This window comes from Mustela putorius, unplaced genomic scaffold (genome assembly GCF_011764305.1).
Source record: "Mustela putorius furo isolate JIRA1106 unplaced genomic scaffold, ASM1176430v1.1 tig00003913_pilon_pilon_pilon, whole genome shotgun sequence".
NCBI classification, from domain to species: Eukaryota; Metazoa; Chordata; class Mammalia; order Carnivora; family Mustelidae; genus Mustela; species Mustela putorius.
The window spans coordinates 7094565-7108304 of NW_025422060.1; the positions used below are offsets into that span (position 1 = coordinate 7094565).

A 13740-nucleotide genomic window follows, 5' to 3' on the forward strand; every position below is an offset into this window, starting at 1 on the left:
TTCATGCACCATGAGTGCTAATGGCTCTATACTCCCTGATTCCTACAAGCAACAAAGAGTAAATCATCCAGCGATGACTGTGGGTTTGTGACACAATTTTTCTGACCAAATGACAGTGTTTCAACCAACATCTCCAGCGCCTCCGAGTGATCCCAGGGTCTCTGCGAGCCTCTGATCCTTCCACCGACCTCCTTGGGAAGCTCTGTCCTGTCATGTTCCTTGTCTCCTGCCTTTCCTGTGACCTTCTGGTGGTCTATCTCCCCCCACCGGGACACCCTCGCCAGGATTTCCTGTGCCCCTTGGTTGGGTGCCCACATCGCATACTGGGCTCCAAGAGCCCCATGCTTTGTGCAGGCCTGTGTGCTCCCTCCGGGGTCACTTGGCATCTCCCTTGCAGTGGCCTGCATCTTCCTGCACTGGGTCCTCTCTGACGAGTCTGTGAGGCCAGCCTGTGCCCATGACAGGATGCAGTCCAGCGTGTGGAGCCTGGGCCAGGGGTGGTCTCTGAGCAGGGGAGGAGTTGGGCCCAGGGAGTCTGACTGGGGATGTGCCACCTTGAGGCCCCAGGAGGAGAGCGAGCACCGGGGGGCCTGGCACTCAGCCCTGCTGGGAGACCATGTCCCACACACAGGGGATCTGTCCCCAAGGCTGGACATCATTGTGGTATCCACCTTCTCAGGCTGCGGGCTGGCAGTGACTGTTAGGGGAGGAGGCACCGCTGACGCGGGAGAGAGGGCCAGGTGCTCCCCCAGCAGCAGGTGCCCTGGGGCAGGTTGAGGGGGCATCGGCAGACAGCAGTGTCTGCAGCTGGGGTCTCCACACAGGCCCCCTCCTCAGGCTCAGCACAAGCTTTCTGGATGGCCTGTGTCCCCAAACACAAAATCTGGCCCACAATCTCCCCTCAAACCCCAACTCCAAATCCTCTGTACTCAGCTTAAGTGCAAAAAGTGGCAATAGTTTAGGTGGGGTTAGGCACTTGGAGACGTGATTTTCTGGCCCACGCTGTGATACTGCTGACATTTTAAAGATCTCAGGGCTTGATTCAAAACTGGTAGGATGCCAGGGACCACAAACAGCTTTCTGGAAACCTGACTTGGGCCTTACAGCCCTCCCATCCCACCAGCTCTGCTCAGAAACCCTCCAGGCCACAGACCCACCGTCTTGGGTCCATAGATGGCCCAGACGATGTACCTTCAAGAAGCGATGCAGGTAGGCAGCCTGACACACTGCAGACTCCAGCAAATCCCCATCCCAGAAAGTGAGGGTACCATTGGACGAGCTGTGTGAAACAGCCAGGTCAGGGTCCCAGGAAGACACCAGAAGCTCAGGAGTAACTGAGTAGCATCTGCAGGTCAGGTAGGGACAGTGGGAATCTCGGGTGGTTTTGCCTGGGGGCAGGTCCTGTCCCATTAAACCCTCAGTGTGATGGCTCCACTGGGGGCCGGGGAGGGAGCATGCCTGGAGGACCTGTGGCTCCACTGTCAGAGGTAGCCACATGATCCGTGCACAGGTGGGCAACACCGGACACATTCCGAAGAATTTCTGGAAAGAGTAGCCATCTCAGTGGAGCCGACCTGGGAGGTCAACCTTCCAGCTGCCTGAGGTGGGATCGAGCCAGAGCGCAGCGCACTAGCCAGACATGGGAGAAGGAGAACCAGTTCTTCATTTCAATAGTTTCTGAGTTACCAGTTTGTTCCTGTGGTTAGTATACTTAGCAAGGTCTTGAAAATGTTCTCAGGTTCTCTGCTGGTGTGGTTCTTTAAAAATCTCTGGTTTTTAGGTATAATGATTCAGAATTGACCTTGGTTAGTACAGCCATGGTGGGAAGAAATGGAGCTTCCCCAAGATACTAACATTAGAACTCCTGTATGATCCCACCACCACTTCAGTTTCTTGAAGTAAGATCAGCACACTCTCACACTATCTCCCCAAGGAGGGGTGCCACCCATAGCAACAGGGCATGTGGGAAGTCGTAGGCACCCCCCCAACCCTGCAGGCAGGTGCTCCCTGGACAAGGGACGGCCCCAGGGTTGGGACATCTCCAAAGCAGCACATCCAATGTCCTGGATACGAGGAGGAGAAGGAGCACAGAACCAGGTCGGTGAGGGTCAGGACACACTAGCCCAAATATGGCACCTTGGCAACACAGAAACGGAAAGAATTTTGCATTGAACAGAAGCAGAAAAGTTCCTCGGATCCCCAGCCATCAGCCCTTCTTCCCTGAAGCAGGTCAGAAAACTCCCATGTGGCACTTGCTCTGAAGACCGCAGGGAGGACATGCTTCTCACCAGAGTCAAGGAAGAATTCAGGGCCCCAAAGGCTGTAGGAACAAACCTGCTTAACTGAACCTTTATCTTCCTAGTTACCTCTTCATCATTTACCAGCCCTAGTCCCAACCCCTGTCTCTCTCAGTTCTTCCCACATCCATGGCTTCTTTGCCTAAAAGGGAGAAGAGCCGCCTGCTCCAGTCACCTCTGCTGGTCTCCATGTTCATATGAGGTTCCCACCAAAAAAAATCAATACGCTTTGCCTGCTTTTCTCCTGTTCATCTCTCTCTGTCAATTTCCAGATCCCACCAGGGACCCAAAGAGAAGCTGAAGGAAACTGTCCTCTCTTGCAGCCCTGGGTAGGGGGTGGTGACGGGGAGTCAGGAAACCCATCCCATCTTCCGGACCTTGATTAAATCTGCCCTCTCCTGGGAAGCAACCTGAAGCTACCTGGAAGCTACCAGAACCCCAGCTTGAGGACTTGGCCCTACTGATGAGTTCAGGGTGTGACGATGAATATTATCATGGAAGCATTCTGAAATCAGACCTTCCTTACACGAGGCCTCCTTCTGGCTGCTCGCTGTAGTTGCTACTGTTGGCTCAGTGACTTTTCTGAGCAATCTTTGTCAAGTCTGTGTTCTTTGCTGTGTGGGGTCACTGGATCCCTATGCTGTTACCTTAGGGGTCAGACAGTGGCTGGGCAGAGAGGTCACGCATTTTTCTGAGCTATGGGCTACAGATCGGAGGTCCCCACAATCTCCTACTCAGGTTCTAAGAGTCTGCCCGCAGTCTGCTCTAATAGCGGCTCATGGAACTCAGGGAAACGTGTTACTGACTACCTCACCAGTTCATTAGAAGGCCAGAACTCACGACCAGGAAGCTGGAAGCAATGAACAGGGCAAGGTGTGTTGCAGGGGCCTGAAGCTTCCCGCTCTCTGAGCTAAAGAGGCCTTTACCCACCTGCACTCTGGCCTTCCTAACCGACGACCTCCCTCCCTTCAGGCTCATCTCTTAAGTCAAAGAGTCAATGACCCGGCGGGCACCAAAATGACCCCTCCAGCATAACCACTTCCAGATGCCAGCAAGACCCACGAGATGGACGCCAAGGCAATGACTGTCCGGAACTTTAATGCTCTGTGCACGACCCACCACCTTTGTAATTTATACCCTAATTCTACAAAGTTCCAGGACAAAATATCAATACACTAAAATCTCTCATTTGTATACACACACAATGAATCATCCAAAATGGAATTTAAGGAAACAATTCCATTTTAGGAAACACCAACATTGACAAAATGCTTAGGAATAGAGGTAATCAACGTGCATGTCTTGTACACTGGAAAGTACGAAACTTTGCTGAGAGAAAGTAACGGAAACCTACATCAGTCTGAGGACTCCCCACGGTGATGAAAGACATACTATTGGTAAGATGGCAACAGTACACAACGCAATGTGGAGATTCAGTGTGTTCCCAAGACATTTCACAAAGGCCTTTTGGAAGAAACACACAAGCTAATCCTAAGAGTCATATGGAATTTTCAGGGACCACAGGACAGCCGAAACAATCTTCAAAAAGAAAATCAAAGGCGAAAGGTCATACTTCCAATGTTTGAATCTTAATACAAAGCAACAGTAACTAAAACATTGTGATCCTGTCCTAAAGGTATGCATAGCCCTTGAAAAAGAATACTACATATATGTTAATAAATTAAATTTAAATTTGAAAATTTTTAAATAAAGTTAAAAAATTTTTTAAAGTATGCATACAGGGGCACCTGGGTGGCTCAGTGAGTTAAAGCCTCTGCCTTTGGTGGGGTCATGATCCCAGGGTCCCGGGATGGAGCCCTGAATTGGGAATCTCTGCTCAACAGGGAGACTGCTTCTTCCTCTCTCTCTGCCTGCCTCTTCGCCAATTTGTGATCAATGTCTGCCTGTCAAATAAATAAATAAAATCTTAAAAAATAAGTATGCATACAGATCAGTAGGATTTAATAGAGAGCCCAGAAATAAACCCCTTCACCTGTGGTCCTCTGCATTTTGACAAGGGTGGTCAACATTGCACTGGGGGGACAGAATTGTCTTTGCAACAAAGGGTGCCAGACAACTGACTATCCACACACAGAGGAATGGAACTGGACCCTTACCTAATACCACATATAAACATTAACTCAAAATAAGTTAAAGGCTTAAATCTAAGAGGTAAAATTATAAAGTGCATGTGTGCAGCTGTGACAAGATGCCTGCACTTTGAACTCACCGCAGAGTAAATGACTCTCCCAAACATCCATGTTAGCACAAAGTCACAGAAGCAGAGAGGACATCGGACTTCGGGATGAAGGCCAAGCCCTCCCAGATCCAGGTCACCCACCGTGCAGAGGCCACTCACCCTTGGAGGAGGCCACATGTTAGCATGAAGGGAAGCCTCAGTAAAGCGGACTAGGCACTCCAGAAGGGGAGGCTGGAAGGGGGCACTTGCCGCTCAATGCCCATCACAGACCCCACATCAGAATCCCCCACAGGAGAGACTCATCCCTTCCAGGCCCCACAGAGGAAGCTGGAGGTTCATCTACAAGAAATCACCATCCCTGCAGCTCAGCCGGGGAGAATCCTCCATCACCCCGAACCCCCGCCTCTCTTCAGTGGACCTTTCTTCCAAGCACCCCTCCCAACTTCTTCCTCCTCCTCCATGAAATAACTTTCCTCTCCTTTGTTTCTTGCACTTGCCTGTGATGGGACCGGAGCTTGCTCAGCCCAGACTGCCGTTCTCTGCTCTTCCCAAATAAACCCCTGCTGCTGGTCAAATAACTGGCAGTTTGAGTTCAAGGCAAACAGAACTCATAAATTCCAGACACTTGCAAGGAACAAAATCAATATACACTAATCACATGCATTTCTACATGCTCCAAAGGAACCATCAGAAAGAGACTACGGAGAACAATCTCATTTACGACTGTATCCAAAAGACCAAGATACCCAGGAGTTCCCTGAACGAAGAGGTGACAGACCTGTCTTCTGACAGCCGTGAAACACTGATGACAGACATGGAGGGAGACACACGGAGTTGGGGAAACACTCTGTGCTCAGGGAGAAACCGACACCGGGATATATACATCCTCTCCCCAAAGCTGCCTACGGAGTCCACGCTGTCGCTCCTGAACTTCCAGACTCTGGACCAACCCTGAAGCGGGTGTGGACATGGGAAGGACCCCGCACGGCCAAGGCAGGGTGGGGGGGGCGACGAGCACTGAGGCCGCTCCCTGACTGTAGTCTGAGGAACCCCAGGAACCAAATCCGCATGTGCCCAAACACAGAGGTGGGACCCGGGGCGCACATCAAGCTTAGAAAAGGGAGAACCCGCAGCCGCACATAGCACTGCGGGAGGCCACGTCACCGCACACATAACCCTGGAAGCCCCATTGTGTACACAGCTTGCCCTTTTCTTCCATGGGAGCCTGAGACCACGCACCGCCTTCCCTGTCTCCGCTCAGGTGGCTTCTCCTCTCACCTTCTCCTCCAGAGGCTGGTCCTGAGGAGGCTGCACTGCTGTAAGTGTGGACGCGACCCCACATCCTCCACAGCGAGTCCTGTCAGGGCGGGAGTGGCCTCTGTCAGGGTCGGAGCGACTCCAGTGCCTCCAGAAGTCTCCCAGCAGGCCCTGATGAGGCTGGACTCCTGTCCCTAGTGCAGCTGCCCAGGTCAGGCTCAGGGCAGGAGCTGGGGTCTTGCGCCCTCTGCTGGCGAGGGAGGGCAGTGCAGGACTAGGGGAGCTCCCCCTTCAATGGAAGCACCTGCTCCCTCCCAGGGTCCAGCTGAAGCCACTTCATTCCGGAAATTCAAGCTGCATGGAGCCCAATATACCCCCAGCTTCTCCAAAAATTGCTAAGGAACAGTGACTTGGAAACAATATGGAATGACAACAGTCCCTCAAACAGTGACACCGAACATGACACTGGCCCTGAAGCAAACCCACAATCAGACCTAAACTTGCTCTCAAGCCTGGCCCTCACCCCAATCCAAGACCCTAACTCTAGCCCTCAACCTAAACAATGTTCACAAAAATCAAAACGTAGAAACTGTAAATATCTATCAATGACGAATGCATAAGCAAAGTGTGGTGAAGGGTTGGAATTTGGGTTCAGGTTCAGGTTTCAGTCAGAATTCTAGATCAGGGAGAGGGTTTAAGATTGGGGTGAGGATTTAGAGTGAGGGGCAAGGGAACAGTTAGTGTTTAGAGCTTTAGGTTTATGATTTAGGGTCTAAGTTTCAGGGCTTATGGTAAAAAGTTCAAGGTCAAATTTGGGGGTTGGCTTCATGCTGGGATTTCAGATCAGGGTTCATGACTCAGAGTTCTAGTTTAGGGTTAGGGTTTGTGGCTCAGGGCTTGGATCCAGGACTCAGATTCAGAGTCCAGGCTTTGGGCTCAATTTCAGTTTTAGGATTCAGGGTTCCAGTTTGGGTTATAGAGTCAGGTTAGGTTTCAGCATCAATGGTAGGAGTTAACATTAGGTTTAGTGATGACACATTTTCTTCAGTTTTCACTGTAAACACAAAATTTCTCTCTGATATGTCTAAATCTGAAATATATTTTACTTGCTGTCAGGAGCTGGTTTGGAACTTAGGATTCCAGTAATTCCCTACTGACAGAATTCTGGTACTAGAGTTTACCAGTCACCCAGAAACGGCTTTCATCTTGGCCCAAACATCCCCTTGGCAGAGAAGGGTGAGCTGGTGCCAATGCTGGGATGACTTCATAATGGTAGAGGTGTGAAACCAAATATCATGGAAATGTTCATGGAAAATGAAACAGGAGGGGCGCCTGGGTGGCTCAGTGGTTTGGGCTGCTGCCTTCGGCTCGGGTCATGATCTCAGGGTCCTGGGATCGAGCCCCGCATCGGGCTCCCTGCTCCGCAGGAAGCCTGCTTCCCTCTCTCTCTCTCTCTCTCTCTCTCTCTCTCTGCCTGCCTCTCTGCCTACTTGTGATCTCTGTCTGTCAAATAAATAAATAAAATCTTTAAAAAAAAGAAAGAAAGAAAGAAAGAAAATGAAACAGGAGACAAAAATTGGTTGACTCCTGATTCTTCCACAATAAAAAGACCAAATTTCCAACAGAATCTGATAATGTTCCCTAGGAAGGCCTATGGTACTCAAAACTAGTACCAAAAGAGGACCCTCTCTCCTGGTTTAAACTAAGAATCCCAGCAGGATACATCCTACCTTGTGTCAAAAATGAAAAAAAAAATTTTCACTATTTGGCTGTTCCAGTGTACAATCTGTAGAATCACTGACACATTTTCTTTTCTCAAATCCCCATTAACACACGGGTAAAATGCAGGCAATGTTGTAATGCACTGCTCATTGGAACACCAAGTACGAGGAAGACTATTAGAAGTAATAAAAAGATATCGAATATGAAATTCTGAAAAAGCACCTTTCTGGGTACTTAAGGAGGATCCCTAACCATAAGATCTAACATCTCATCCTATGGAATTCACCCTTACAAATCATCAATAACAATAGCAGGCTCACCACTGTAACCACCTCACCATTGACCTCTAGGTTTGTAATACACACTCCAACCGCTAGAGACACAATTCTCAGCAGCAGAAAGGGACTTGCCCACTCCTGGTGGACCAACTCTTACAGTGATGCCAAAAAATCCCACTCCTTGGAAATCCCAGCCATTAGAACACAGTTCCAGAAAGCACACCCAGAACTCAATAAAGGACAGACATCTCATGAGGCAGATACTGCAGATCACCACCACTCCCATGAAGTAACTCTACAGTGAACTGCAGACCTGTCCTCTTCCCAGTATTACATGGGACACCACATTCTTCCAATACTCCATCCTTAGAACTAAACCATGAAATGCCCTCATTAGTCCTGCATGCAGGCTCACAGTGAGCCCTCGAAAGCCAGACCCCTTCTAGAGAGCACACAGCCCTCTCACGCCTATCCTACCAGATGGAGGGTTCTGCTCTCCCCGACTTCTGTATCAACTAGAGATACTTGGAAGAAGTCTTGCCATAGTCCACGGCAAAGCCATATTCTTCATCTGCAAAATGATGGAAGGTGAAACACCACGGATTCCCTGCACCTTCTTGAACCTAGGTAAGTTGGAGATACAGCTTGGCCAGAGCTATTATCCCCAATCCCCTACACACACACCCCCTTCCCTTGTGCACTCCAGACCAGTTTCCGACCACCTTGCTCATTCTCAGCCATCGCCTCTGCAGTGTAGTACAGTAGTACTGAGGTGCTGGGACTGAGGTGCGAGGTGCTAAGCCAGCATCTTGGACCCATGTATTATCAGAAATTAATAATCATTTTATTAACAGATGCATCCTAGAAGATCTCACCACCCCAGCCATTAGAAAAATCATTACAACAGAGGTCCTAACAACATGTGCCAGCCTCCACTGCTCCACTCCCTGGCTCCAGGGATTGGCTCATCCACGGGCATGTGACCTGGTCCAAGCCAATGAGGTGGGAGGACCTCGGGTGTCAGCCTGCAGAGCCAGGCATGGGGTGGACCACCCAGACCAGGGGTTTTCCTTCACAACTACAGAAGTGGCCTAGGCCAAGCCTGTGCCAGAGCCAACGAGGACCCAGGAAGCCAGGGGCTCCATAACATTGCTGAGGGCTGAACTGGAATTGTCCTGAGGCCCACACATGCTAGAATCTCTGCTAACTCTGGAGAACCCTCAATGTGCTCATGGTCTTGGCCTGAACAAGATGACCATCTGTGTGGTATATAACCCACAGATATACCCGCGAGACAATAAGGGCATACTTAGCGAAGCAATACCTACATGGAATTCAGCCACAGACAAACATCTTTTGGCAAGCGAGGCCTACAGAGAAATGTGGGGGAATTCCTGCGGACTTAATTGTTAGCCAATCCCACAATCATCTTTTTTCCCCTTCAAGTGGAGGGGCCGGGTCTGCCAGGAGAGATCCCAGTGTACTCCCAACTGCCACAGGAAAAGAAGAGCCCTCTCCCCCCACCATCCACCATGCTGCAAATCTGGGGTGTGGGAAACTACTCCCAAGGGCCAAATGGGACCACCCCCTGTATTCTGTCAATCAAATGTGGCTGGAACATTTGGTGTGGACGGTATGTGACTGCTTTCAAGCCTCAATATAAGAGTGGAGTCACTGTCAGAGAGACCACATGCATTGCAACACTGACCTGAAAATCTTTACATAAGATTTTATAGAAAAGTCTGTGCTGATCCCAAAGATCCTAGGGTCATGTCACTTCTTTGAGTGGAATGTAGCGCCTTCTGGGTAAAATCAAATTTCTTCATCCCCAGAGGCAAGGACTTCCATTCTTTTAGCCAGAACTCCATCTCCATCCTCCTGTATTTATACCTTGAGTGGCACGTCCACATGTCTGCTGCCAGTGGGAATTCAGTGTAGTTTACATGATGGTGATGCTCAGAAACGGAGGTGTAAGTGTGAACTTGTGAGTGTGAGTGTATATTTCCTCTATGTTAGCCACAGTGTGCAAGGAGAACACAGTACAGTACTTTCTGTGCTTCCTGTCCCACAGGAACAGCCACATAATGGGGTTCCATGATGATCTCAGAAGGAGGCCACCTTCATAGAACAAACTTCATCTGTGAGGACTCCCAAATCCCTCATCCTGGACGCTATGTTCCACAGAGGCTAGGGACACACAGAGGGACAGAGACTCCCCCTGGCCATCAGGGTTTTGAAAGATGCCTGCTGTTCCAGGACAAAAGATCCCGAAAGCATTCCTCCACCTGTCATGCAGACAGGCATCTGTGAGAGAGATCTACCTCATGCAGAAAGCACAGACCGAGAGAAAATAAATGACAGTCTTGTGTGACAGATGCCATGACAGGGGACACTCGGAAGGCCTGGGAGTGTGCAGCATTGGCCAGACCTGGGGGCAGGGAGACCTGGAATGATCCAGGAGGATGATCACAGCTGTGTCACTCCAGGGGATGCTCAGGACGACGACTGGGGGGTGTGCAGAGTTGGCCAGACCAAGGGGTTGGGGGGACTGGGATTGCACCAAGAGGATGTCACAGATGTGCCCTTGTATGGCTACATGTGTCAGTGTGACCAGGCATTGGCCAAAGCGGAAATGAAAAGGTAGGCAAGGTGCAGTGTCCCTAAACTGTCTTCTGCAAGGTTAAAGATTGGTAACGATATGTTTTCAGTACAATTACATTTTACATGCATACAGGAGTCCCTAAAGCTCACTGTGTAGAACATGAAGTCCATAGTTTGCCGTTGCTTTCATGTCGAGGTGCCGGGGACAGAGTACACTTGATATGTCTTTATGTTGCTTTCAGAGTATGATGACTTTTTTTTTCTGCCTTCATCTTTGATCCAAGGACAGGGAACAAAGGCAACACAGATCTACGCTTTGAAATGTCACCAGACACCTGTAAACCCAAGTTCTCACAGGAGCTAAAGGTTCAGGACCAGGGTGAAAGAAAAGGGAGTCTGATAGCAAGGACCAAAGAACATGTCATGTGTATGTGAGCTGGTCCACTTCTCTACCTGTCGGAAGCAAGCCATGCCTGACAGGAGGGAGTCACAGTTGCACCTGGTCCATCTGTTTGCTGCCCTTGACCACAGCAGAGGATGTGCTGAGCTGGGAGTGGGTATCGGGGGAGATGGGCAGCTGGCCACACATGCTACCTGCCAAGTACCTTTGGACCAGCCCCTTGCCTCAGCTGAGATGAAACAATAATTGTGTTTCCTTACCTATTTCCTGCGACAGGTAATGTGCTCAGTGCTTTGGTGACTATATCCTTTCCCATTTTATAAAACACTTTAGGCAGTTAAGATTGACATTCGAAAAGCTGTCCATAGTTGATGTATGCAATGTGACCTTGAACCTAACTCTAATATCTAGTTAAGATACACTTGATTTAGAAGATCGCTCATAAATTAGAGGACGGTTTTTTTTTAACGAGCTAAGGAATTCAGGGACCAACCCTCTTCTGTCCTAATGCCCTTACACAGTCTGGTAAACTGGAAAACATTTGGCCATGTGCTACGAGAGAACAAGGTCGGAATCAGTTCACTGCAACCTTCCCACAGGGCTGGGAGACAGGCAGGAGGAGGGTGGCTTTGCCTGGACCCCAGAGCAGATCCAGGCCCCTCTGAGCTGTGTTCTAGGCCCCGCCCAGCCCCCCGCTCATCCCTGCATTCCCACGGGTGCGTACCAGCCTCCTGTGAGAGCAGGGACAGAACATATTTGGAGGTCCTACCCCTGAATGCGTCCCTAAGAGTAGAAACCAGAAGCCCCCACTGAGCAGGCGGGGAGCCGGGGAGGCCCTGAGAGGCACAGGGTCTGTCCAGGCTCATAGCCCTGGCACGAGCAGGAACCCAGTCCGAACCCAGCCCTGTATCCTCACAGTGGGGACACTGGCTGCCCCCAGGCCTCGCAGGGGCTGTGGGTGGGCTGTGTGGCTGTCACTGTATGGACGGGGCATGGAGCAGAGGGTGAGCATTGAAGCACGCGGGGGAGGGGGACCCACCGGGCGGGGCTCTTGTGTGGGAGGAAGTGGTTGGTAAGCAGACCCCAGGCAGTGGTGACCTCACTTTCCTCACAATAGAGCCCAACACAATTGGGGACCCAGGTAACCAGGCACCCACACACAGAGACAGCCCCCTGCCCAGCTCATTTTGTTGCGGATCTTTGAATAAGCAACATGTTCTTCTGTTGTGTTCCTACATCTGGAAGCTGCAAGCTGAAGAAATCATGCCCTGCACATGCTTTCCCTCACTGGGGATGTTGTCTTAAGGCTCCCCGATGGCTCTGGCCATTTGGCCAAAAGAAGAGAAAGGTAACACCATGAGGCCCAGAGCCAGCCCCCAGCCCCACATGCTCTGATTCAACCTGTGCAGCCCTAGGTCCCCTCCCCATGCTTGAGTGTGTGTGTGTGTCTGTGTGTGTGTGTGTGTGTGTGTGTAAAGGCTCATGTGAGGTGCGCCCACCCCATTCAAGAACAGGCTGACAAGGGGTCAGATGCCCGGTGGGCAGTTCATGTTCACACCCAGGTCGAGGCTGGCTGGGTGGGTTGTGGGCATGGGAGGCTGCCTCCTGTGAGAGTAGGGACAGTAGCTTCCCCCCAGGGTGCATCCCGTGTCCTGCAGGTATGGGTCCCTGTCCCAGGTGTGGCGCTGTCCACACACTGTCTGGGTCTGATCTGGGAGCGGCAGAGGGGTGGGCAGGAAGACAGTGAGGACGGCTGGGCAGGGCTCTAACGGTCGGGGCTGGCTCCCGGGGTCTGTCTGTGCAGAGCACTAGTGACGATGAAATAGGAAGGAGGCTGGCGGACACCCGCTCCATCTCCCTGACCAGGAGAGTGACCGTACCGGGCTCTGCAGGAGCAGGGACTGGGGACTCCGGGGAAAGGCCGCTGACATTGCCTGCACGCCTACACGACCGCGTGGTCCAGGAGCTGGAGCCTTTTCAGGCCGAGCCTGAGGGTGAGAAGACCGGGGCTGGGGCATGTGGGTGTCTGCGGGTGGGTCGGTGCCGGGCCCCAAGGGCAGGAGACCCCAGAGGCTGGTGTGGGGCCAGGAGCCAGGACTGGGCTCAGAGCTCGCAGCGGGCGGACCGCAGTCAGGGAGATGTCCCGGTGAGGGTTCCTCCGTGGCTGCGGCTTCTCTGGGAGGCCCTGGGCTGAGCTCTGTCTCTGCAAAAGCACATGGAGAGACAGGCATGCCGGTGCGCTTTCCTCCTGTCATAGCTGCTCCGTCGGAGGAGCCAGAGCCGGCCCCACCTGCATCCACAGCTCCAGAGGCGGGGATGGTGCCTGCAGGGACTTCAGGAGTAGATCCGGAGCCAGCAGGTGACTGGGCACCTGCCCACAGCGAGGCTGACTCTGTCCGGGAAGAGCTGGGGTCTGCCCCTGTCCCGGGGCCTGCCTTTGCTATGGATCCTGCCCCTGACAACACCTGTGCCTCTGCTCTGGAATCCGCCCCTGCTCCTCCCCCTACTCCTCCTCCTGAGGAGCGACCAGAGCCCCTTCTGGTGCCCACAGCCCTGATCCTAGAACAGTTAACCTTTGTTCTATCCCCCGACCCTGGCAACCTGCAGGAACGTTTTGTGCCCGACGTGTCCATTTTTCCTTTCTGCTACATGCTGATTTTGATTTTGTCTTTACGTGTTCTGTATACTATTTATCATTCGTTTTAAATAAAATTACTTGTTTCCAATTCAATGCATCATGAGTTTAAGTACATTCCCAGCGTTCACCCACCACACGACAGAACATTGCTGCAGGGTATCTCCTTCCCCAAAGGAGACCCTGAACCCAAAGCCCTACCTGGCCATTTCTCTTCCAGCCCAGATGTTTGCACCCCGGAGCTGCTTTCTCTCTTCCATTCCCTGTTCTGCATGTCTATATGTGGAATCACACAACAGGTGCCTTTGTGTCTGCCCACCGATTTTGAAAGGGGATTTGTTTTTTTCTGT

At 51.4% G+C, this 13740-nt stretch overlaps 1 protein-coding gene across 2 annotated transcripts; it reads left to right on the forward strand.

The window, feature by feature from the left end:
- The first annotated feature begins 11812 nt into the window (after nucleotides 1–11812).
- On the forward strand, nucleotides 11813–13475 carry LOC123388845 (skin secretory protein xP2-like). Of its 2 annotated transcripts, none has more exons than XM_045069130.1 (3): nucleotides 11813–12103; nucleotides 12622–12749; nucleotides 13013–13475. In XM_045069130.1, exons 1-3 carry the CDS (start codon nucleotides 12030–12032, stop codon nucleotides 13459–13461), a joined length of 651 nt encoding a protein of 216 aa, XP_044925065.1. In that variant the 5' UTR covers nucleotides 11813–12029; the 3' UTR covers nucleotides 13462–13475. The 2 variants fall into 2 exon arrangements, with proteins under 2 accessions (XP_044925065.1, XP_044925064.1); XM_045069129.1 differs by having other exon boundaries at nucleotides 11819–12103; nucleotides 12560–12749.
- Nucleotides 13476–13740: the final 265 nt, after the last annotated feature.